The sequence below is a fragment of the Blennius ocellaris genome (genome assembly GCF_963422515.1).
Source record: "Blennius ocellaris genome assembly, chromosome: 24".
NCBI classification, from domain to species: domain Eukaryota; kingdom Metazoa; phylum Chordata; class Actinopteri; order Blenniiformes; family Blenniidae; genus Blennius; species Blennius ocellaris.
Window position 1 is genome coordinate 14,262,908 of NC_137673.1, and position 27,500 is coordinate 14,290,407.

Below are 27,500 nucleotides of genomic sequence, written 5' to 3' on the forward strand. Positions count from 1 at the left end.
GGTCAAGTAACCACTTGTAACTTTCTCAACAGAGGAACGGAACAACGCTGAACCATAGGCGAGGTGACGTTGCCAACCTGTGCAGGAACATCAAAGTAGACATCAAAGCCAAATAGTGGCTTTGACAGAGAAAGACTTGGTGGAAAAAAGAAAAGAAAAGAAAAAAATACATACAATTAAAAAATTGTATGTATTTAAATATTAAAATATCGCTCTACTTTCACCCCCTGACGCGGCTTGAGCGTTCAAGCCGCGTCAGGGGGTGAAAGTAGAGCGATATTTTAATTCCATAGCAGAGGACCATATTTGAGAACGTTCTTGTTAAACGACTCTAGCTGGACAAAAGCAGAAGACGAAGTATCATTTTGAAACCTCCATTTTGGAAACTGGAAAAGCGTCTAACCTATGGCTGTTTCCGTGATCCAAATCTTTATCTTTTCATCATTCTGACTTCTTTGCGCTATATCTCCTGCAATCTTTGACTGATTTGACTTGTTGGAATATGAAAACATCCAGCTTCCAGCTAGTTCATGAGACGGCTGCTATGCTGTATGCTTTTTATATCTTTAACAGTTTTTTTAATAAATCACAAAAAAGTACGAAAAATGTCCCATACAAAGCGGATGAGAGCGGCAGCTCATGGAGATCAAAGCAGAGCAAACCAAAAAAATCTTTTATCTCATCATCTCCATGGCAACAGCTGCTGATCTCCTTTGTACTGATGTGATCGCACCACCGCAGACACTGGGGTCAAAGGACATCCGCTTTATTCAATCTTCAGCATTCACACTTGCATTTTCTTCTGGAAATGCAAACCTCTAATTAATCGAATCAAATTGCTATCATTAGCACATAGCATCATATAAATGTGTTGTATGGAGATAAGATGCTCTGACACTTTGAATCTTTATTTTCTTTATGTTGGTAAAATCAAAGCCTTCAAACAATCCGTGACTGGCTCTTATATATATATATTTATATACTCGTTGGACACAGTACACTTCTGCTGTTTGTTGTGCTGCAATACTTTTTTTTTTTTTCTTTTTTCAAATTTAATTCATATGGATTTTTAACTGTCACCAGATGCATCTTTACATCCCTAATTGCCGCCGACTATTGTCAAGTGTTGGGCACGTCACGATGTTGGAAAGCAACAACCCTTCTCCTTTCTGAGTCTGAGCATTACTTGTTCTGAAGCGTCACATTCATCGGGTCAAAAAGGCAACCGTTGCAACATCTGCTGCCTTCAAGACAAAAAAACAAAGAACAAATCCCTCCTTTCATTACTGTCGCTCTAACTCATGATAATAAAGAGATTAGAGAAGAGGTTAATGAGAGCCTGCATATAAATGCGTGATGGACTGAAGTGTTTTTGGCAGTCACGCGAAAGAAAAAAAAGATATTACTCAAACACAATTCAGTCAATGTCAATAAAGCCAGCAGGCTGACGAGATCAAAGGACATCGGCTTTGTGTTGCGTGAATTTCTGTTCCGCACATTGGCCCTGTTCTATTCTGGTCCCCGGCGAGGTCAAAGGATGGTAATACCTCCCACTGCTGAAGGAGGGGAAAATCTTGTTTCTTTAGACAAGGTGTGGAAGCAAGGCGCCGCCTGACTCATCGCCGTTATGAGACGAACATCACACGGCATTTCACTGCACATGTTCCCTGCAGCACGAGCGCCCGTGGATCAAACAGAGGAGAACGCACTTGTTCTTCTCAAAAGCGCGGCCGTTCAGTACGAGCAAACTTTTCCAATTGACTTTACAGCAGCAGCCAAACGAAGCGCAAGCAGACGGTACAAAAAAATTTAATAAAGAAAATGCGACCGGAGTGGAGGCAGTGACCGACGCGACATGAGCCGTTTTCAGCTCCGTCTTGTCAACCGTACTGCGCACGCTACGAAGCAAGTTCACACTTATGTCGTTAAATATCATACAAACCGAAATAGAGGCGAGCTGAAGAACACCTGAGCCGCTGTGTGACTGGCCAATCACAGTGTGTGACGATTGTTTCGACTAGGAATTTAGCCGAGAATGAAACATTATATATTTTTTTTAAACGCACGCGCACGTGTGCGTGTGCGTGTGTGTGTGTGTATACCAGTTTGACTGTTTGCCTATGTGCATGAATGTGCACGTGTGCGTTTGTGCAAGTGTTGGTGTGTGTTTTAGCATATGTGGGACTGCATGTTAGCCACGCACACGCACGAACGCAGGCACGCAGGCACACACACACACACACACACACACACACACAGATACACACACACACTTACTTACACGCACGCACGCACACACACACACACGCGCACGCGCACGCACACGCACACATACACGCACGCACGCACGCACGCACGCACGCACACACGCACACACACACACACACACATGCACACACGCACACATACACACACACACACACACAAAATATACGTACATAACGTACATAAAATATAGGAAACCGGCCAATTTTATATATGTCACATATATTCAAAACCTATATCCAAAACCTATATTAAAAAATATATGTTTATATAGGAACTTTCCATGTGGGTTAATCTGCACGAGCGCTGGCTAATCGTACTCCACAGATGTTCTGAAATTTACACAATCAAAACCAACCAACCAGTATCTGACCAGGATGTGATCGCTACAGCACATGCAGAACCCCCCCCCTCACGCCCCCCCCATGTCCCAGAGCCTTCCGGCCTCACTGGCTGCACATCAGAGAACACTTCCTGTCTCGCTCCGCACGCTACACAATCAGGAAGTTGGCCCGGGCGGCCGCTAGCGAGACCGTTGGACGGATCAGAGTGAAGCGGCAGCACCAGCCGAGGTCAACGCTCCGGGGCGCAGAGGAGACACTGTCATCCTGCTCCAACCTGGACGCGCAGTCGCCTCGCCGCCGCCAGACGGAAACCAATATGGCCACCTGTTTGGCCCGGAGAGGCGGCGAGGGCAATTAGTTCGGACGGGAGCGATGAGGGGAAAAGTTTGCAAGGTCTACTTCTTCTTTTTTTTAAACTTTGCCAACAAAAGTTGAGGCGAAGGTTATGTTTTTACCCGCGAGTATGTGTTTATTCATTTATATGTATTTTCTTCTCTGACAAACCATTAACCAAATTACTGATCTTCAAAGATGATTTTTGATCACACAAGGACCAATCAAATAGAAATTGGGATGTTAACAGATAACTTTCTGAATAAATCCCGAAAAACTGCAAAAAAAATTGGGCATGCAAAGCAGATGAGAGAGGCTCCTCTTCCTCTTCGTTTAACGGCAGTTTGCATCCATAAAGTTATATTGCTGCCATCTGCTGGTTCCAGCTAGTCCATACCATTCCCACCTCGCAAAAATAAAGAAAGTAAGAGAGAGGAGGGAGGGAGGAAGCAAGGAAGGAAGGAAGAAAAGAAAAAGAAAGACAAGAAAAGAAACAAAAGCCAATCTCTCGGAGGAGATCAAAGGAGTTCAAAGGGAGATGGCCATGGAGATGCACCGCAGGCCTGCAGCTGCTGTTCGCCGTCTGCGAGCACACTGGTAACTCTGCTCCCATACCCCCCTTCTCTACTCTTAACCAATCACATGCCACCGCTCTCTCATGGTGCGTTCAAGTAACGCAAAAGAACGGGAACCAATAGAACATCATTTAACGTTGACGTAGCAAGTTGGCGCTGGTGAAGGTACGTGCTCTACCGAGTTCCTGTTCCACTTTGGTTTTGTTGTGGAGCTGCCGAAGTAAAACGTTGCACATCAAAGCAGTTCAGAAAAATTGGAATTAACCCCCACAATTCCAGCCAATGTTAACTTAATTTAAATACAGTGCATTTATAAACCACATTACAATTATGTTGCCTTTTTCTAGTTTGAGAGAGGCCCCCTAGTGGTGAAAGTTATAGTTCTTTAATACAGCTAATGAATGTGTATCCAACACTTTGAGAAAAACTGACTTAATCCAATGTAAAAGCTGATGTGAACACATGTACAGATGATATTAAAGCTTATCCTATTATGCAGCCATCGATACAATTACTTCAAGCAATAAGTATCTTCTGCCTTGGTGATGCTAATTTGCCTTATGTTGGATTATTTCTTCCTATAAGAAACGTTGGGCTGAATTTGATGAGGTAAAACAGCAGAAAATTGGTCGCGCGATCATCGAAAAGTGTCTAAAAAACATCTGTCAATGGCCACGAAAGCTTAAAAATGCAAATTATACTTGGTTCAAAGAAGTCAAATCTAAACCTTATCATGTCAATCTAACGCTAATATCAAGTCAAATATTGACGCAAGAGATGTGAGGTTGTATTTGTTGGTCAACAAATTGCAGCCGTTGACTTGATTGCACTTCATTATGTTGGCGTATTGGCCAATCGGATGAGTGCGGTGTGAATTAGGGGCAAAAACCAGATGACATACAGTCTCCAAATTCTGTCTCTTAATATTCTTCAACACGATTCATGAAGTCAGACCCTTTTATTTTATCTGCGAAAATCAAGGAATCCTCAAGTTAAACGGCGAAGGACAAAACGGACTAAAGAGCACTTCAACATCCGTCCTGTGGGTCAAAAAAACGCCGGTCCAGAGTGCAAACGGCACTTTCGCCACGTCTTTATTCATCGGATGAGAGTTGATTGCCGACGAGAAGCACTCGTTAAACCTGCATAATATAGTTGGACTCCGCCGTACAAATGACGACGGTTATAAATGAAAAACCGGGAGGCGAATTAATCCTCAATCGGAACAGGTGAAATCACCCTGGTATTCGTTAGCTTAATTCCTTTCTCCTTGCTTAAAGCTTTACACTTATTGAATTAGTGGCGATGGGTAAAACACCTCAGCGCCGATTTACAAAAGCATAGCCAACCCGTGACCTTCCCGAATGCCGACACTCCGGGAACGCTTAAGCCTTTTAAAGTCAGCGACAATGCCAACCGCCCCCCCCCCCAAAAAAAATAGGCTTTCTGCATGCCGAATGCCGATTGGTGATTAATGGGCCTGTACCGCATTGTTGGCATGGAGACGAAGCCATATGTCTTCATACAGAAGAGCCTCCGTGAGATTTTTTTTTTTTTTTTTTGGCGGGACTTCAGTTTGACTTTCGAGGTCAGACGTGGAGATAGAACGTAAAGCCGTTTGATCATTTAGCCCATCTTGTTCTTCTGTCCCTCACGTCATCGCGGAAAAACGCTAACGGGTTGAGTGTCTTTGCCAAGAACAATCCCCCCCCCACCCCCCCCGCCCCGTACTCTCAAATCACCGCCAGCCTAATCTGACAGTCAAGATTTATACCTCCTCGCCACTGGCCATATTAACCATTTGGGACAGCGTGCCGTGTTGTAACCACTTTCATCTGTAATAACCCAGGGTAAGACACCATCATATTTCATCCGTTCCATGAATCTTAAATGATCTCCCACCCCCACCCCTTCTACCGTCATTCCTCGCTTGATCTTGGACTCTCCCCCCCCCCCCCCCCCCACCCCCCCCAGGGCCTCCACTTGTAAGGAAACCTGCCAGAAATGCAGATATGATCACTCACAGACGTGACATAACTTGAGATGAATAAATACCCACTAATTGAGAGAAATAATCTCACATTGATTCCGGGGAGGATGACGCATGGAGGAAGAAACCGTGAAATATCACAGTTAGTTATGTGTTGATCAAATACTTTCATGTTTAAAATAAAAATTCTTAGAATTGATGTGGTCCTGCTAACAAGTGTGTCCGTCAGCCATTTTAATACCTTAGCCTGTTAGCATGCTAAAACCAAAACAGTTAACATGACTTTTATCAAGTTTATATAAATAAGTTGTTTTTGCTTCACTTTTTTTTTCTCTATAATTTGGCCAAACGTGGAAAAATCCATTTGAAATCATTTAGCTTTGAGTCAGAAATGGCTAACGTTAGCATCAGCTCCCCCCAAACTGAGCCACACACTGCTAATAGCTCCAAACATGCACAGCAAAGTGTTTTAACAAGAAGGCCGTTGCTGGGCTACTCCCCCGCTGGAGGGCTTTCTATTTTCTCACAAAGCCAGCTCTAAGGCAGCACACTTGGTACACTAGAGGGTGTTCCATGGGTCCTAGTAGATCATTATGTAGAATCTGAAAGGTCTTCTTCATAAGCTATGTCAAAATACGTCTCCAGAGCACAAAAGGTGTTTTTATGCACTAAGTGACCCTGTGACCTGATATGCAAATGAGGTCATGGTCACCATGGTGCCCCTTCTCCCCAGGGGGAGTGTCCATGTGTGAAGTTTGGTGACTGTGGGCCCAGGAACTGCTGAGAAATGAGGAGAAATGTTTATATGAAAATACATGTATTGTGCAACCATGACGAGCAAACTTCAGACCCTACCAATCATCAAGGTCAAGGTCAGGTCACTTGGTGTACTGGAGGTTATCCCTGGAGTGTGTATCATGTGTGTATAACATTTCAGAGCCCTAGCTCAAAAACCTAGGCCTCCAGAGCCCAACATGTGTTTTTAAGCACTTCGTGACCCTGTGACCTACTTAATATGCAAATTAGGTCAAGGTCACCATAGTATCCCTTCCCCCTCTGAGATGTATCCACATGTGAAGTTTGGTCACTGTGGGCCCAGGGGTTGCTGAGATATAGGTAGAAACGTTCGAACGGACGGACGTACGGACGTACGGAAACTGTTTCAAGATCCCCCTTCGGGGCCTATCGGCTATGGCGGGGGATAAAAAGTGGTGACGTATAATCCAGTGGTCAACCTCTTCTAACGAGTGTCAAGCACGACGTGACTGTACACGCCACGCACGTGTACAACAACCATTAAACGTTGACAACGGTAGCTCGACCAATGAGAGGAGATCCCAAATACAGTAGGGTTTTTGAAGATCAAAGCCATGCAGCAACACGAGGAAATCTGTTCCCGGATAATGGGATTATCAACATTAATTGATCGACAAAAGGTCAAGCAAAGGTCCCGCGTTACCAAACCATCTGTTGTCCCGGCTTTTCACCAGATTTTTATCGGGGGGGGGGGGGGGCGAAAGGTGACATTTCCTCTGCTGTCTAACGACAGTTCATGATTTTCCTCTTAATGGGCTACAAACGTGTTGAAATCTACTAAACAAATGCAGATTTGCCACATCCCACAGCTTTGATTTGAAGCAGAGGAACGAGAATCTCTCCGGCACAATAACCCGACCTGCTCTTGAAAAATACGACCTCGCCACTAGCAAATGATTGCATGTTGTAATTTGATGCGGCTTTAAATAACAACAGTTCACTAGTCACTTTTTCTTGGGTGTAGCTCCTTCTGAGGAGTGATTAAAGGCCAATTTCTGGTTCGTACCGTTAACCCTTCGGGGCCTGAAGCATTTTTTGCCGTTTTTCACTACAATTGATTTTTCCTTTATATCTCAGATGTAAAATCCTTAAACCTTGCGCCTTGTTTGGTGTCATTTTGTTCAGGACAACCTCATAAATGCATTTCTGAAGTATTTTCATCACTTTGACATACTGTATTAAAACAGTGGATCTAAAAACACCATAAAATTACAAATTCGGGTGGTAAAAACAGATTTATTGACTATAAAAGTCACAGACATGGTTAACGGATCATTTTGTTTACTTGTAAAGTAAATCTAAACTATAACTAGATGATCTGCATTTCCCGCGGCAAATGCATGATAGTGTGAATGCTGGTGGCAAATCTGTAATACACAATTTTCCAAAAATTGCACGATTTTCAAAAAGTTACACGATTTTCAAAAAGTTACACGATTTTCAAAAAGTTACACAATTTTCAAAAAGTTGAAAAAGTAGAAAAAAGCTGGAAAAGTTAAAAGTGGGAAAAGTTGAAAAGTTAAAAACGTTTCAAAAAGTTGAAAAAGTTGAAAAAGTATCAAACAGTTGAAAAACTGTCAAAAAGTTGAAAAAGTGTCAGTTGAAAATGTCACAACAAGTTGAAAAAGTGTCAAAAAGTTGCACAAGTTTCAAAAAGTTGAAACAGTTGAACAGTTTAAAAGTTGAACGGTTGAAATCGGTGAAGATTTGAAGAAGTTATAGCGAGGTAAAACATTTCTCCATCCGTTAACATTGAAAAAAAAGTTGCACAAAAGTTGAAATATTTCAAAAAGTTGAGGAGATTTCAAAAAGCTAGAACTTAGCAGGAAAGTGCCCGAAAAAGCTGCAGGATTTGATATTTGAACGGTGACGAACGGGTGAAGAATGTCAGAGTTTTAGCGATTCGAAAAACGTCCAGAATAAACAGAAACAGAATCTCAAGAGTGTGAAAGCCTTGCCTTGCCTTGCATTCACACTAGTTAACTAAAATGTATCCAAACAGGACTGAACAAACAGTTCTGTACAGATATTTACAGTGAAATAGAAGCACTGCCTCAGGCGTTTTTGTAAAACTATTTACAAAAGGTCACACATATTTTTCCTCATATCTTTTATTTGGGCGATCAACGTCATTTAAAAACCAGCTTGTAGTTTTATATCTGCACTTTGGACACGGATTGAAACACTGGACCAGACGACGCTGCGCTGTGACGCTACTGCCTTTTCAGACGCTCATGTGACGAGGACGCGCCGGTGCGTCCGCCGGCCCCAGAGGGTCAAAAAGAAAACAAGAAACCGGTGAAGAAGTTCAAAGATGAACGCAGGGTGACAGGAGAAGGGAAAGGAAGAGCTTATCGCAAAACTTCATGTCGAAACTTCCACACATTTGAATGTCGAACGTGTGAAATGAAAATGCTGAGACGTGGAAGACTCTCGCTCCTCGCAGTGCTGACCCGAGGGACTCTACTTTAGATCGGCTGGCATCAGCAGTTCTCGAATTGGAGCTCCGATAAGGCCTCGACTCGACCCGATGATGTCACACGGGGTCGTTCTCGACGGATCCGCGCAGTCCGGTCATGCATTTCACACCGAGAAATGATCCTTCTGTCGATTAGGATCAATAAATCGGAGCGTTCGCTGACGAAACTGTTCTCTCCCGGTGCTGCTACTGAGACAATTATTAGCTTTAGCGTTAGCATCAGGCAAAGCCGTTCTCTCCGGTGAAGAGCAGCAAGAATTTCACTCGACTCATTAGCATTAGCTGGGTTTAGAGCATTTTCCTCTCACTGTCTAATGTAAAATCAGCTGATCTGTCAAAACAAAGAGTTACTTTACCACTTGTCAAGTCTAGTTTTTAGCATCCTGCCGATAATTTAAAGCGACACTGCGGTCAGTAGAAACACAAAAGAAAGTGCTTGATTTTAGGGAGTCATCACCTGGAAAATCCCATTTTTCCTCGTTAAAACATGTATGGTCGTGTTGGACCTCAGTTCCAACTGAAAATCTGGAGTTTAAGAGTGAAAGCTCTTATCATAAATCCACCTCTAAATCGAATATCGCGGCTAGCTCGAGCTAGTGGTTAGCGGGGGCTGGCGGTTAGCCTGAAGGTGATTGTTTTGAGTTGCTCCTGTGTTGTTCGTCAACATAAAAGGCGATTATCATAAACCCACCTCTGTTGAATTTAGCGGCTAACTGCTAAGAGGGTTAGCATAAACTTTGAACGCCATAAAATTGACCTTGTATTTCATTTAAAATTTCAAGGGGGCGTGTTTGTATACAGCTTTATTCACATTTTTCATGTGAGGACTTCAAAGGACCGCTATGCTATCGCTAAGCTATCGCTAAGACTGTTCATTCCTGCGGCCAATCAATGTGCGGCTAAAATCGGTATCGGTCAAAATCTGGCATGTTCATGAGAGGAAGTATTAAAAAAGGGTCCGAATGAGCTCTGTGCTTGATTTTAATACATCTCAAGAATTGATTTAGAGACAGTTTAACCCTTGAGTGGCATTGGGGGCAAAAACGTCCACTATGTGTCATTTTTCCTCTTAATTTGACCAAAACTTTCACTGTTTTGGCTCAAATGGCATGATTTTTGCTGAGGAAGCTTTACTTTTACATGCAATTTAAAAATGTGATTTAAAATTTTCCACTCGGTCAATAATGCACTGTCGGCAAAAAAAACTTCTGTAGCGTTGGTGGCTGTTTTCATCCACTAACTTTGACCCCTGTAAAAATATATCAGATAAATATTTCTTCAACATTTTGGCATAAATCTGTTAATCAACTTCAGTCCTGATCAAAACTACCAAATATAAAAAAAAAAAAATCAAAATAAACCCTATAAATGCCCATTTAGAAGATAAAGGCACTGAAATGGGAAAAAATACACACAAAATGACTCATTTTCAATATAAAATGTGATCGGATATTGGATTTTTTTTACATGTTTTTACAGTCTTGGATATGTCAAAGATTAGTTATGTAATTATCTTTGAAGCAAATTTAGTTTTTGTGCAAAATCTGATTTTCAAAAAAACTCCCTTTGGTGGCTGTTTTCATCCACAGCTGTAAAAATACATCAGATAAATATTTTATTTAACATTTTTTTTACATAAATCTGTTAATCAACCTCAGTCCTCATACCAAAAAGTATTACTTTTTTTAAATTAACCTTTTAAATGCCAATTTAGAAGATAAAGTCAGTGATATGGGAAAAGTACTTTTACAAAATTTTACAATTTTGTGTTTTTTCCCTCCCAAAATCAGTGACTTCATCTTCTAAATGGGCATTTAAAGGGTTAATTAAAAAATGTTTTTTGTTTTTTAATATTTGGTAGTTTTGATCAGGACTGAGGTTGATTAACAGATTTATGCCAAAAAAAAAAAAAGTAGAAAAAAAATATTCTTCTGATGTAATTTTACGGCCGTCAAAGTGAGTGGATGAAAACAGCCACGAACGCCACATAGGGACGTTTTTCTGAACGCCACACAAAGGGTTAAAGGAGATTTGAGAATCTTGGGGTCATGGCAGTGTCTGAGCCACGTTCTTCTTGGAACGAGAAGCTGTGTTTCCAGCTTCTCCAGGGAAGCGTCCTTGACTTTTTCCAGTGTTAATTAATGGCTTGTCGTGTCGTCGTCCGGCAGTCGACCGAAAAATACACTCGTCTCGCCCAAAAGGGTCTCCCCGAAACATTAGAGAATCCCAAAACGGTGGCGCAACGAGACGAGGGTCGAGAGTCAATACGCCGAAACAATCGGTCCAATTGCTCAGACTGAAAAAACGACCGATGCACGACGCGGAACGCTTCAATTGAACCTTTTGTTTGGGGCTGAATCACCGTCGCCATGTTTTCTCTCTGGCAATTTTGCCAAAAACATGCAATCCTTGTCGTCCACTGTCGGGGGGGGGGTGGAAAGCGATATTTTCAGGTTTTAACAGCCATTCAAGATGACGGGGGGTCGTTTTTGTGGGTATTCCCCTGGTCGTGAATTCTACCCGAGGCAAAAGAGAGACGCAAAGAGTGGAAGATGGCATCACGACGAGATCAAAGCCGACAAGATCAAAGCCGGCGGGAGTCACTGTGAAATAAAGACGGAAGCCGCCGTTCATTTGAAAAAGGGAAGAGCGGCGACGCGCTGCGGCGTCGGAGAGTTAATCAAGTGGGTTTACAAATCCCGCACTTGAGGAGTTGGCCAGTGAATTACGTGTCTGATCTCTCCGCCAGTCGAAGCAGTGGAGCGACAGATCCAGCGAGACGCCCGTTAATCAACTCTTTCTAGACCCAATCGATTACGAGCTACTACTTTATAAATGAAGAAGAACCCCCCTGATTAACCCTCTGTTCGCTTTTCACTACAATTGATTTTTCCTTTATATCTCAGATTATAAAATCCTTAAACTTTGCCTTTTTTGGTGTCATTTTGTTCAGGACAACCTCATAAATGCATTTCTGAAGTATTTTCATCACTTTGGCATGCTGTATTGAAACAGTGGATCTAAAAACACCGTAAAAGTACAAATTCGGGTGGTAAAAACAGATTTATTGACTATAAAAGTCACAGACATGGTTAACGAATCATTTTGTTTACTTGTGAAGTAAATCTAAACTATTATTAACTAAAATGTATCAAAACAGGAGTGAACAAACAGTTCTACAGATATTTACAGTGAAATAGAAACTGTAATGCACAATTTTCAAAAAATTGCACAATTAAAAAAAAATAATGGCACGATTTTCAAAAAGTGACACGATTTTCAAAAAATTGCACGATTTTCAAAAAATTGGCACGATTTTCAAAAAATTGTACGATTTTCAAAAAGTTTCACAAGTTTCAAAAAATTGGCACGATTTTCAAAAAATTGTACGATTTTCAAAAAGTTTCACAAGTTTCAAAAAGTTGAAATAGTTGAAAAGTTGAACATACAGTTCTGTACAGATATTTACAGTGAAATAGAAGCACTGCCTCAGGCGTTTTTGTAAAACTATTTACAAAAGGGTCACACATATTTTTCCTCATATCTCCGCTTTTATTTGGGCGATCAACGTCATTTAAAAACGAGCTTGTAGTTTTATATCTGCACTTTGGACACGGATTGAAACACTGGACCAGACGACGCTGTGCCGTGACGCTACTGCCTTTTCAGACGCTCATGTGACGAGGACGCGCCGGTGAGTCCGCCGGCCCCAGAGGGTTAACTGGCGCCACCTCGTCTCTTCTTCCCACAACAAGAGCCCGAAAAGTATCGCGGAGCATCGGACTTCCCTCCCTAATTAACTGTCAGCTCCAGCCATTGGCGCTTCTGTATTTCATGGTGAATATTCAAAAAAATGTTCCTGGAAGGATATGACCGGGGCTCCAATGCAGATGAACAAGAGCTCGACAGGAAGTGGCGGCGGCTCGGGAATCGACTCAGCGTTCGTATAATATGTATACGGAGCTGCTGACTCCAGGGAGAATATCAGAGGGTGCGGAAGGTGGGAAACGAGTGAGGAGGAATCCGAAGTCGTGATTTAAATTCAGCCTGGTACAGTATTTCAAAATATTGCATCTCGCAAGATCACAGCAAAGTGGCAACCAAACTCCTTCAAAGATATTAAAGACGTGGTAACTAACAAAGATGATTAGTTGAACCTGATGCTATGATAGAACCGTTTAACTTTTATGAAGATGTGTTGATTCTGTTACAGTGATTGAGTTCTATAGATAATGATATTAGGAGCAGTAATCAACCTGTAAACCAACGTTAGCTCTGCCACAGACACAGGGTCTGCATGCTAATCTTTGCTTTACTAACTTGTTAACTCACAATCCTACACATATCACATCAAAGACAACATCACACAGTAACTGAACAACATCTGACGACTCCTGACGTTTTACAAAACAAGTCTCATTCACATCAAGTCATTCTAGAAATGGTCCTTTAGCAGAGACACACAGGAAGCAGACGCTAAAGACTAGCTTCCATGTTCCATTGTTCTCCAGCACATGGTGGAGACCCAGGACAGACTTCCTGCTCTCTGATAACCTCCATTTGAATGGAGTTTCTTGTGATCCGTCACACACACACACACACACACACACACACACACACACACACACACACACACACACACACACACCTCGACTCCTTATCAATGAGATTTGCGACTGATTTTTCCTGTTTTCTGCTGTTGTTCTTTAGATTATCAAAATCATGTTTTTGTTTTTTTGTTTTGTGTTGTTTTGTTTTTGCTTTTGTTATCATTGTTTTTGTTTTTTTACTTGCTTGCTAATTTGTACTCATGCAATAAAATAATGTTACTGTCTAGATAGAGCGGCTCAGGCTGGTTTAATCTAGAAAATCATGTCACTGTCTAGATAGAGCTGCTCAGGCTGGTTTAATCTAGAAAATCATGTTGTTGTCTAGATAGAGCTGCTCAGGCTGGTGTAATCTAGAAAATCATGGTGCTGTCTAGATAGAGCTGCTCAGGCTGGTTTAATCTAGAAAATCATGTTACTGTCATGATAGAGCTGCTCAGGCTGGTTTAATCTAGAAAATCATGGTACTGTCTAGATAGAGCTGCTCAGGCTGGTTTAATCTAGAAAATAATGGTACTGTCTAGATAGAGCTGCTCAGGCTGGTTTAATCTAGAAAATCATGGTACTGTCCAGATAGAGCTGCTCAGGCTGGTTTAATCTAGAAAATCATGTTACTGTCTAGATAGAGCTGCTCATGCTGGTTTAATCTAGAAAATCATGGTACTGTCTAGATAGAGCTGCTCATGCTGGTTTAATCTAGAAAAACATGTTACTGTTTAGATAGAGCTGCTCAGGCTGGTTTAATCTAGAAAATCATGGTACTGTCTAGATAGAGCTGCTCAGGCTGGTTTAATCTAGAAAATCATGTTACTGTCTAGATAGAGCTGCTCAGGTTGGTCTAATCTAGAAAATCATGTTACTGTCTAGATAGAGCTGCTCAGGCTGGTTTAATCTAGAAAATCATGTTACTGTCTAGATCGAGCTGCTCAGGCTGGTTTAATCTAGAAAATCATGTTGCTGTCTAGATAGAGCTGCTCAGGCTGGTTTAATCTAGAAAATCATGTTACTGTCTAGATAGAGCTGCTCAGGCTGGTTTAATCTAGAAAATCATGTTACTGTCTAGATAGAGCTGCTCAGGCTGGTTTATAGAAAATCAGGTTACTGTCTAGATAGTACTGCTCAGGCTGGTTTAATCTAGAAAATCATGTTACTGTCTTGATAGAGCTGCTCAGGCTGGTTTAATCTAGAAAAACATGTTACTGTCTAGATAGAGCTGCTCAGGCTGGTTTAATCTAGAAAATCATGTTACTGTCTAGATAGAGCTGCTCAGGCTGGTTTAATTTCATAACAGTTGGAAAACATTTGGATCAGTGTGATAACTGTAAATAATATATCTAGCACTAACAAGGGTGTTTATTATATGTTGTCCCCCACCCACCCACGACCCCCCACTCTCACTCTCTCTCTCTCTCTCCTCTCAAAAAAGGACATTGAATCGGATGCAGAAAGTGGGGGAGAGCCTTTTATCCGTCATCAATTTACAGCGCCGACGATTTTCTGGCCATCTCCTGATTGCCACCGTTTTACTAATGTGAGACGGTTCGCATTCGCCGCCTGTGACAAAACGCACTTCAAAGGGGGAGCCTCCCGTCACGACCCATTTTCCTCCCGTCGACAGCCGAGCGTTCGCCCCAATCAGGCACAAAGCGGGCGTTTATCCCGTGGCACACGGCGAATTAACGGAAACCGATATGTGGAGCAGTTTGTTGCACAATAAAGAGACGTTTCTATCCACGGCACTTTGGGTAGATTCCATCATTTTAAGACAAAACGATGGTTGTTTCTCGCTGAATTCACTGTTTCTGCAGAATTCACACCAACACCAATGTCAGGATTCATAATTAATGGGATTTTGACTCATTTCAATTGATGATCTTATGGAAGACAATAAAAGAATCAAAGGCAGTGTGAAGGTTTTTCTTAGCGTTATGCCAATTAGGTGAAAAAAGTCTTATTTTGATAAGAATATGACATGAATGAATTAAAAAAATGGAAAAACCAGTTGTGTTTATTATTTTATATGTGTTATTTTGCGACAAAAAATTTTTCCAGTCTTAAAAAAAAAAAGCAACAGGCAGTTTCCTGGGTTTAAAACTGAACATTCTACTGTAAGCACATTGTATATGAGCTGTGTTTGACAATTAGACAGCACACAGTCGCGTCTAACTTCACCAGAGGCTTTTATTTTGACATGAAAACCCGCAACCGGAACTTCATGACAGGATGAGACTCCACACAACACATTCCTCACTCATGGTTGACCACCAACACCCAAAAAAACCAAACCAAACTAGACAAAATAATTAACTACAACTCGTAATATAAACAACCCAACAATGCCTGTCGAGAAAATAAAAGCTTTTTTTTTTCCCACACCTGCAAAACCAACTTTTAGCTCAGTTGGTTAGCGCGTGGTGCTAATAAACCCAAGGTCGCGGGTTTATTAGCACATAGTTTATTAGCACATAATATGTGCTATTATTAGCTAATAGCACATATTAGCGCTCCATTTTTTTTGGGCCCCCAATAGAGAAATTCAGTTGTTTTTTTTAACGCTGTAACCTGCTTTCGTACCTCGTTCTTGCGTAATGACGACGGTGTAAAACCCAACTTTTACTCAAACTAGTCCAGAAGAAGTCGGGTTTTTGACGAAACCCTTCCATTGCTAGCGCAACACAGCACGTCTGTTCCATTCTCGCGTAGCGCCGCAAAACAAAAAGGCACAGTTAAGTAGAGCGGGGCCGACCGGGAGGGAATTGGCTTCAGTCGTCGGCTAATCTGCGAATCTGAAGCGGTGCCATTGTGACGAGCGGGCATATGCCACCAGCGCGACAAAGAAAGAATAAGAGATCGCATTTCCGTACCTGCTGCCAGCTCCATGACGCTCACTTGGCTCTCTGAAGGGAAGAGGATTTTGGGTGGCTTGTCCGTCAGGGGAGCTGCGAGAGAAGACAAACAGAAAGAGGGGAAAAGGGAAAAGAGCACGTTAAATTCAAAATCTTTCTCCATGGATGATTTATTCATTAAAGACCACGATAACGGACAGAGACAAAGGGGAACAAATACATGGAAATGTGAGATTGAAAGCGTGGACAGAGAAGACGAGTGACTGGGAGTCAGAGCGGAGCTCTTCTTTTTAAAACATTTTTTTTAACATGTCAGCAAAGGATTCATTTGCAATCATAAAACATAAAGAAAATAGTAAAGAAAACTAGATGATCTGCATTTCCCGCGGCAAATGCATGATAGTGTGAATGCTGCTGGCAAACTGTAATGCACAATTTTCAAAAAATTGCACGATTTTTAAAAAGTGACACCATTTTCAAAAAATTGCACAATTTTCAAAAAATTGCACGGTTTTCAAAAAATTGCACGATTTTTAAAAAGTTACACAATTTTTTAAAAAGTGCACAATTTTAAAAAAATTGCACAATTAAAAAAAATTGCACGATTTTCAAAAAAATTGCACGATTTTCAAAAAAATTGCACGATTTTCAAAGAATTGCACGATTTTCAAAAAAATACAAAATTTTCAAAAAATTGCACGATTTTCAAAAAATTGTACAATTTTCAAAAAGTTTCACAAGTTTCAAAAAGTTGAAACAGTTGGAAAAGTAGAAAAAAGTTGGAGAAGTTAAAAAAAGTGGAAAAATTTGAAAAGTTAAACATTTCAAAAAAGTTGAAACAGTTGGAAAAAGTTGACAAAGTGTCAGTTGAAAATGTTACAACAAGTTGAAAAAGTGTCAAAAAGTTGCACAAGTTACTAAAAGTTGAAACAGTTGAACAGTTTAAAAGTGGAACGGTTGAAATTGGTTAAGATTTGAAGAGGTTATAGCTATTTAAACATTTCTCCATCCGTTAACATTGGAAAAAAGTTGCACAAAAGTTGAAATATTTCAAAAAGTTGACGAGATTACAAAAAGCTAGAACATAGCCGGAAAGTGCCGAACAAGCTGCACGATTTGATATTTGAATGGTGACGAACGGATGAAGATTGCCAGAGTTTTAGCGATTCGAAAAACGTCCAGAATAAACAGAAACAGAATCTCAAGAGTGTGAACGCCTTGCCTTGCCTTGCAGTCACACTAATAACATAAATTCAAGAGAAAAAAGTGTGCATACATATTTATATCCACAATGACAGGAATCAAAAGTAAATAAAAAATATATATATATAGGTATACAAAGTTAGTTATGTTCAGTATTCCCTTCATCAAGGTGTATTTGTAGTTCTGTAAAATAATTTAGTCTCTAAAAATAGTTGAGTCGTCCTTTTTAAAGTAAATCATATTTTTTTTCCAATTTCACAAAGTGCATTGTCTCTCTTATCCTTCTCGTAAAGCTTTGATGGATATTGTTTCCAATCGAGCAGAATACCTCTCTTTGCAATGAGGATAGTGAAAGCGCCCACATGGAAAGAACCTATATGAGGATATATGCACATATATGAAACCTATATGCAGCATATATGCACATATGTGCTGCATATATGCACACATATAACAATATATATGCTGCATATATGCACATATGACAATATATATGCTGCATATATGCACAAAAATGCTGCATATATGCACATATATGCACATAAATGCTGCATATATGTGCATATATGTATGCGTATGTACATAGATGCTGCATATATGTACATAAAATATAGGAAAACAGCCAATTTTATATATGTCACATATATTCAAAACCTATATCAAAACCTATATTAAAACATATATGTTTATATAGGTTCTTTCCATGTGGGCGATCCCACATGGAAAGAACCTATATGAGGATATATGCACATATATGACAATATATATGCTGCATATATGGAAATATATGCTGCAAATATGCACATATATGACAATATATACTGCATATAGGCACATAGATGTTGCATATATGCACAATATATATTGTCATATATGTGCATATATGCAGCATATATTGTCATATATGTGCATATTTGCAGCATATATGTATGCATGTATATGCACATATATGACAATATATACTGCATATAGGCACATAGATGTTGCATATATGCACAATATATATTGTCATATATGTGCATATATGCAGCATATATTGTCATATATGTGCATATTTGCAGCATATATGTATGCATGTATATGCATATATGTGCATATATGCACATATAGGTACATATATGCACCTATATGTGCATAAAATGTAGGAAAACGGCCAATTTTATATACGTCACATATATTCCAAACCTATATCAAAACCTATATTAAAACATATATGTTTATATAGGTTCTTTCCATGTGGGCGATGACATTACTTGGTAAGAGCGAAGCGTTTCAATTCACGACATTGAAGTAAGTGAAGGGACGTTTCGGCATTTTTTTGCCGCTACGGCCGGGAAAATGAAAATCTTTATAAAAAAAAAAAAAAAAAAAAGCTTATGGCGGCAATAATGACGATCATAACTGTAAATGAAAACAAATACTCGACAAAAACCTTTCTGGAGGATGTGATGTGATTTAAATAGCCTCCGTACGTCAGCTGTGGGGAAGATTTAAAAGTGGATCACAGTTACATTGTAACCCCCCCTCCCCCACCCCCCCCCACCCCTCCCCCACCCGCCGCCTCCAAATACAGCGACTCCAATTAGACAGCTGCTGAGTAACAAAAGACGCGCACTTAGAGGCTCCTCATTATAATGATTCCCTAATTGGTTCTCGTCTTCAAAGTGGCAGCGGCGAGGGTTTTCTATCTCCGCAACGCTTCGGAAATACTCGGGAGGGGGGAGGGCGGGGGGGGGGGGGGGGTGCGAGGCTGGCTTTGCGGTACAAACGAGCGGCGGATCGACGGGAGTGGCGACGGCTGGTCGCAGCTCGCGCAAGAAAAGAGGAGGAGTGCTTCGATTCGCGGATAACTACAACCCCTTGACATCGCCTGTTTCGCTGGGGGGGGGGGGGGGGAATGACTGATGACTGTTTCCCTTCTTCTTTTGGGTTTAATGGCAGTTTCTCAACATCCCTGATAAACCCAAAAGAAGAAGGGAAACAGTCATCAGGGATGAGGAGAAACTGCCGTTAAACCCAAAAGAAGAAGGGAAACAGTCATCAGGGATGAGGAGAAACTGCCATTAAACCCAAAAGAAGGGAAACCGTCATCAGGGATGTTGAGAATGCCGTTAAACCCAAAAGAAGAAGGGAAACAGTCATCAGGGATGAGGAGAAACTGCCGTTAAACCCAACAGAAGAAGGGAAACAGTCATCAGGGATGAGGAGAAACTGCCGTTAAACCCAAAAGAAGAAGGGAAACCATCATCAGGGATGAGGAGAAACTGCCATTAAACCCAAAAGAAGAAGGGAAACAATCATCAGGGATGAGGAGAAACTGCCGTTAAACCCAAAACAAGAGGGGAAACAGTCATCAGGGATGAGGAGAAACTGCCATTAAACCCAAAAGAAGAAGGGAAACAATCATCAGGGATGAGGAGAAACTGCCGTTAAACCCAAAAGAAGGGAAACAGTAATCAGGGATGAGGAGAAACTGCCATTAAACCCAAAAGAAGGGAAACCGTCATCAGGGATGTTGAGAAACTGCCGTTAAACCCAAAAGAAGAAGGGAAACAGTCATCAGGGATGAGGAGAAACTGCCATTAAACCCAAAAGAAGAAGGGAAACAATCATCAGGGATGAGGAGAAACTGCCGTTAAACCCAAAAGAAGAAGGGAAACAGTCATCAGGGATGAGGAGAAACTGCCATTAAACCCAAAAGAAGGGAAACCGTCATCAGGGATGTTGAGAAACTGCCGTTAAACCCAAAAGAAGAAGGGAAACAGTCATCAGGGATGAGGGGAAACTGCCATTAAACCCAAAAGAAGAAGGGAAACAGTCATCAGGGATGAGGAAAAACTGCCGTTAAACCCAAAAGAAGAAGGGAAACCGTCATCAGGGATGAGGAGAAACTGCTGTTAAACCCAAAAGAAGAAGGGAAACCGTCATCAGGGATGAGGAGAAACTGCTGTTAAACCCAAAAGAAGAATTGAAACAGTCATCAGGGATGAGGAGAAACTGCCGTTAAACCCAAAAGAAGAAGGGAAACCGTCATCAGGGATGAGGAGAAACTGCTGTTAAACCCAAAAGAAGAATTGAAACAGTCATCAGGGATGAGGAGAAACTGCCGTTAAACCCAAAAGAAGAAGGGAAACCGTCATCAGGGATGAGGAGAAACTGCCGGTAAACCCAAAAGAAGAAGGGAAACCGTCATCAGGGATGATGAGAAACTGCTGTTAAACCCAAAAGAAGAAGGGAAATGGTCATCAGGGATGAGGAGAAACTGCCATTAAACCCAAAAGAAGAAGGGAAACAGTCACCAGGGATTTTTTTGGGTTTCTCATAATCCCTGATGACTGTTTCCATTCTTCTTTTGGGTTTGACAGCAGTTTCTCCTCATCCCTGATGACTGTTTCCCTTCTTTTGGGTTTTATGGCAGTTTCTCAACATCCCTGATAAACCCAAATGCAGAAGGGAAACAGTCATCAGGGATGAGGAGAAACTGCCATTAAACCCAAAAGAAGGGAAACAGTCATCAGGGATGAGGAGAAACTGCTGTTAAACCCAAAAGAATAATTGAAACAGTCATCAGGGATGAGGAGAAACTGCCGTTAAACCCAAAAGAAGAAGGGAAACCATCATCAGGGATGAGGAGAAACTGCCGTTAAACCCAAAAGAAGAAGGGAAACCGTCATCAGGGATGAGGAGAAACTGCCATTAAACCCAAAAGAAGGGAAACCGTCATCAGGGATGTTGAGAAACTGCCGTTAAACCCAAAAGAAGAAGGGAAACAGTCATCAGGGATGAGGAGAAACTGCCGTTAAACCCAAAAGAAGAAGGGAAACAGTCATCAGGGATGAGGAGAAACTGCCGTTAAACCCAAAAGAAGAAGGGAAACCGTCATAAGGGATGAGGAGAAACTGCCATTAAACCCAAAAGAAGAAGGGAAACAGTCATCAGGGATGAGGAGAAACTGCCATTAAACCCAAAAGAAGAAGGGAAACAATCATCAGGGATGAGGAGAAACTGCCGTTAAACCCAAAAGAAGAAGGAAAACAGTCATCAGGGATGAGGAGAAACTGCCATTAAACCCAAAAGAAGGGAAACCGTCATCAGGGATGTTGAGAAACTGCCGTTAAACCCAAAAGAAGAAGGGAAACAGTCATCAGGGATGAGGAAAAACTGCCATTAAACCCAAAAGAAGAAGGGAAACAATCATCAGGGATGAGGAGAAACTGCCGTTAAACCCAAAAGAAGAAGGGAAACAGTCATCAGGGATGAGGAGAAACTGCCATTAAACCCAAAAGAAGGGAAACCGTCATCAGGGATGTTGAGAAACTGCCGTTAAACCCAAAAGAAGAAGGGAAACAGTCATCAGGGATGAGGAGAAACTGCCATTAAACCCAAAAGAAGAAGGGAAACAATCATCAGGGATGAGGAGAAACTGCCGTTAAACCCAAAAGAAGAAGGGAAACAGTCATCAGGGATGAGGAGAAACTGCCATTAAACCCAAAAGAAGGGAAACCGTCATCAGGGATGTTGAGAAACTGCCGTTAAACCCAAAAGAAGAAGGGAAACAGTCATCAGGGATGAGGGGAAACTGCAGTTAAACCCAAAAGAAGAAGGGAAACAGTCATCAAGGAGTAGGAGAAACTGCTGTTAAACCCAAAAGAAGAAGGGAAACAGTCATCAGGGATGAGGGGAAACTGCCGTTAAACCCAAAAGAAGAAGGGAAACAGTCATCAGGGATTTTTTTGGGTTTCTCATAATCCCTGATGACGGTTTCCCTTCTTCTTTTGGGTTTAACAGCAGTTTCTCCTCATCCCTGATGACTGTTTCCCTTCTTCTTTTTGGTTTAACAGCAGTTTCTCCTCATCCCTGATGACTGTTTCCCATCTTCTTTTGGGTTTAACAGTAGTTCCTCCTCATCCCTGATGACTGTTTCCCTTCTTCTTTTGGGTTTAATGGCAGTTTCTCAACATCCCTGATGACCGTTTCCCTTCTTCTTTTGGGTTTAACAGCAGTTTCTCCTCATCCCTGATGACTGTTTCCCTTCTTCTTTTGGGTTTAACAGCAGTTTCTCCTCATCCCTGATGACTGTTTCCCTTCTTCTTTTGGGTTTAACAGCAGTTTCTCCTCATCCCTGATGACTGTTTCCCTTCTTCTTTTGAGTATAACAGCAGTTTCTCCTCATCCCTGATGACTGTTTCCCTTCTTTTGGGTTTAATGGCAGTTTCTCCTCATCCTTGATGACTGTTTCCCTTCTTCTTTTGGGTTTAACGGCAGTTTCTCCTCATCCCTGATGACTGTTTCCCTTCTTCTTTTGGGTTTAACAGCAGTTTCTCCTCATCCCTTATGACGGTTTCCCTTCTTCTTTTGGGTTTAACAGTAGTTTCTCCTCATCCCTGATGACTGTTTCCCTTCTTCTTTTGGGTTTAACGGCAGTTTCTCCTCAACCTTGATGACTGTTTCCCTTCTTCTTTTGGGTATAATAGCAGTTTCTCCTCATCCCTGATGACTGTTTCCCTTCTTTTGGGTATAATAGCAGTTTCTCCTCATCCCTGATGACTGTTTCCCTTCTTCTTTTGGCTTTTAATGGCAGTTTCTCCTCATCCCTGATGACTGTTTCCCTTCTTCAATTGGGTTCAACAGCAGTTTGCATTGGTGAACTTGCACTTCTGCGCTCTGCTGGTTCCAGCGTGTCAATACCAAAAATATATACGTATATATTGGGAAACGGCCATCGTCAGGCCGTATTGGGGTCAGAACCTCAGGATTGGACCAATTGAACCATCACCATTGTCAAAATCACAAAATCTGCCCACATCCTAATAAAACCAAGGATCCTGTCATACAACAGCATAAGACGCACTAAAAAAAACATCGCTTTGACATTGCACTATACACACACTGTCTTATTTATTTATTTATAATAGATTTAGTTTTCTGTTTGCGAGTTTGTACTCCAGTATTTACCATCAACTCTTTTTCATCGCTGCCAACTCATTCGTGCTCATCACAGAACCCTTCAATCAGCCCAATGCCGAAACAAACAACACAAACAAAAACAAAACATATTGTACTCTTAAATAAAGGATCCTGCAATTTGTTGGGAGTAAAAATGTGAAAGCTGGGGGGGGGGGGGGGGGGGGACATCTCATTAATTTAATTTTTTTTAACTACAGTGAGTTAAGCCTTTCTCTCTGCCTGACATATATTTCAAAGCCATATGAACAACAACAACAACAAAATCTCATTACCTTAATTACCTTTTTTCAATTACGTATGCTTACCCACACGGAAAGAACCTATATGAGGATATATGCACATATATGAAACCTATATGCAGCATATATGCACATATATGACAATACATATGCTGCCTAAATGCACATGTATGACAATACATATGCTGCATATATGCACATGTATGACAATATATATGCTGCATATATGCACATGTATGACAATATATATGCTGCATATATGCACATGTATGACAATATATATGCTGCATATATGCACATATATGGCAAACATATGCTGCATATATGCACATGTATGACAATATATATGCTGCATATATGCACATGTATGACAATATATATGCTGCATATATGCACATGTATGACAATATATATGCTGCATATATGCACATGTATGACTACATATATGCACATATATGCTGCATATATGCACATATATGCTACATATATGCACATATATGCTGCATATATGCACATATATGCTACATATATGCACATATATGCTGCATATATGCACATATATGCTGCATATATGCACATATATGGCAATATATATGCTGCATATATGCACATAAATGCTGCATATATGCTGCATATACACGTACATATATGTGCGCGTATGTACATATATGCGCAAATATGTACATATGTGTACATATATGTGCACAAAATATAGGAAAATGTAGGAAAAATATATGTACATATAGGTGTGTATATGTGCATGTATGTACATTAGCATACATATATGCACATATATGTACATAAAATGTAGGAAAATGGCCAATTTTATATATGTCACATATATTCACATATAAACCTATATTAAAACCTATATGTTTATATAGGTTCTTTCCATGTGGGTAGATTCGTTTGTTTCATTATGACATTTTTTTTCCCCTTTTGCCACTCTGATGGTTCGTCTCCCGTAAGACAACGTGGAGTTTGCGGCGCCGTGCACACAGATGTATTTTTAGTCGCGCGAAACAAGAGAGAGCTCTGCCGAGGATACAAACATCAAACACGGAGCCACAGCTTTTACTGCCAACACACTCTGAAATCCACACGCTATACGTTCCTGTTTTCCCCGGGATGAAAAGACTCCAAAATATGTCAAGTGAGTAATTATAGAAATTACTCAAATCCATAAGAGGCTGCTCAATTTAAAAGGCACATGCCCCCCCCCCCCCCCCCCCCCCCCCCCCCCCCCCCCCCCCCCCCGGGTCGACTTAATGAGCAACGTCGATGATTTATTCATTTCTGCGTTTCAGCCGTGGAATTGAGTGGCCTTGTGTTGCACTCGTCAAGAAGGTAAGGCAGCGTGATGGCAGCGCGCTTAATTAATGGAAAGTTAAGAGGAAATGTAGAAAAGGGTTGGGGGGGGGGGGGGGGGATAGGCTGAGATTTAAAGGTACAGTACCGCGGAACGGAGCCAAGAGAGCAGCGGGGGAACTGTTCTTATCCTTCTATTGACACTTCATCCACTCACTCGTCTATGTGCCCACATGGAAGGAACCTATATGAGGATATATGCACATATATGAAACCTATATGCTGCATATATGCAGCATATATGTGCATATATGCATATGTATGCCACATATAGGCAAACTTGAGGCACATATATGTGAATATACAGGCCATATAGGTCTCCTGTACTGCTTCTTTATTTCCACATATATACATATATATCCTATATCTCACTTTGGCAACTGTCATATCAAGACAATAACTAAGAACTAACTAAAAAAACAATTATGCAAGAAGAACTTATGTATGTGCGAACACGTGAAATTGGTATCACATGTAATTGCCCACATGGAAAGAACCTATATAAACATATATGTTTTAAAATAGGTTTTGAATATATGTGAAATATATAAAATTGGCCGTTTTCATATATTTGATGTACATATATGTACATATATGCGCACATATACGTACCTATGTGTGTGCATATATGCACACCTATATGTGTGCATATATGTACATATATGTACCTATATGTGTGCATATATGTACATATATGTACCTATATGTGCGCATATATGCACACCTATATGTGTGCATATAGGTACATATATGTACCTATATGTGCATAAAATATAGGAAAACGGCCAATTTTATACATGTCACATATATTCAAAACCTATATCAAAACCTATATTAAAACATATATGTTTATATAGGTTCTTTCCATGTGGGTGCACATACAATATCATCCAATAGCCTTCCATCATTCATCCTTCTACCGTTCGCCGTCGTCTCTTCATCCACCCACCTTCAAACCAGCCATCCATCCTCAAACTACCCAGCCCGATCCATCCCTCCATCCATCCGTCCATCAAGGCAACCCTAACCCTCCATCCATCCGTCCATCAAGCGTTCATCCATTTACCCAGTCTAATCTACCCACATGGAAAGAACCTATATAAACATATATGTTTTAACATAGGTTTTGATATAGGTTTTGAATATATGTGACATATATAAAATTGGTCGCTTTCCTATATTTTATGTACATATATGTACATATGTGCGCATATATGTACATATGTGCGCATATATGTACATACATGTGCATATATGCAGCATATATATTGTCATATGTGCATATATGCAGCATATTTGTGCATATATGCTGCATATGTGTTTCATATATGTGCATATATGTACATATATGTGCACATGCATGTACATACATGCGCATGTATGTACATATATGTGCGTATGTGCGCATATATGTACATACATGTGCATATATGCAGCATATAGGTTTCATATATGTGCATATATCCTCGTATAGGTTCTTTCCATGTGGGTAACCATGATCAACCTAGTTATTCATCCACTCATCCATCATCCATTATCTTCAAAGAAACCATCTATCCATTCAAATAGACAGCCCAATCCATCTATCCATCCATCCATCCACCCATCATCCAAATACACAGCCCCATCCATCTACCCATCATCTTCAAGCCAGTCATTCATCCATCCTCAAACCATCTATCCATTTGGTATTGACCAATCCATTAATCAATTGACTCATCCATCCATCCACCCCACATGGAAAGAACCTATATGAGGATATATGCACATATATGCTGCATATATATGCTGCATATATGCACATAAATGCTGCATATATGCACACAAATGCTGCATATATGCACACAAATGCTGCATATGTGCACATAAATGCTGCATATATGCGTACATATATGTGCGCATATGTACATATATGCGCAAATATGTACATATATGTACATAGAGTTTTCCTACATTTTTCTATATTTTATGCACATATATGTACATATATGTGCATATATGTACATAAAATATAGGAAAGCGGCCAATTTTATACATGTCACATATATTCAAAACCTATATCAAAACCAATATTAAAACATATATGTTTATACAGGTTCTTTCCATGTGGGACCATCAACCAACCCAATCCTTGTATCAATACCTCCAATTTCATCCATCCATCAACCCTTGCTCCACCCCTCCAAGCGTTCAAATAAAATGCATGCACATGCATGTCTGTTCTGTGCTGCCTGCACATGTTAGCGTCACGCTAGCTTACTGCCACAGTCCCAGAACGTGCGCAAGATGTTGACCCATCCCCTTCACCAGTTTTACTCTGAAACGTCTGACTTGGAAGTTTTCAGGTCACTTTAGAAACACATCTCAGGTTTGTGTGGAAAGAGTACAACATGCAACCTCTACTGGATACTATATTAAATCCAAACAAGAAGGCCGTTGCTGGGCTAATCCCCGCCGGAGGGCTTTAT

General features: G+C 40.8%; 1 protein-coding gene across 1 annotated transcript in view; it reads right to left on the minus strand.

Annotated features, from left to right (window-relative positions):
• The window catches only part of LOC308147464 (interleukin-1 receptor accessory protein-like 1-B), a gene marked incomplete at its 3' end in the record, with an annotated part of 376,990 nt that overhangs the window by 134,556 nt on the left and 214,934 nt on the right, over positions 1–27,500 (minus strand). The window contains exon 5 of the mRNA XM_080519603.1: positions 16,274–16,348. Coding sequence (XP_080375729.1) covers positions 16,274–16,348 — 75 coding nt within the window. The remainder of the gene's footprint in view (positions 1–16,273; positions 16,349–27,500) is intronic.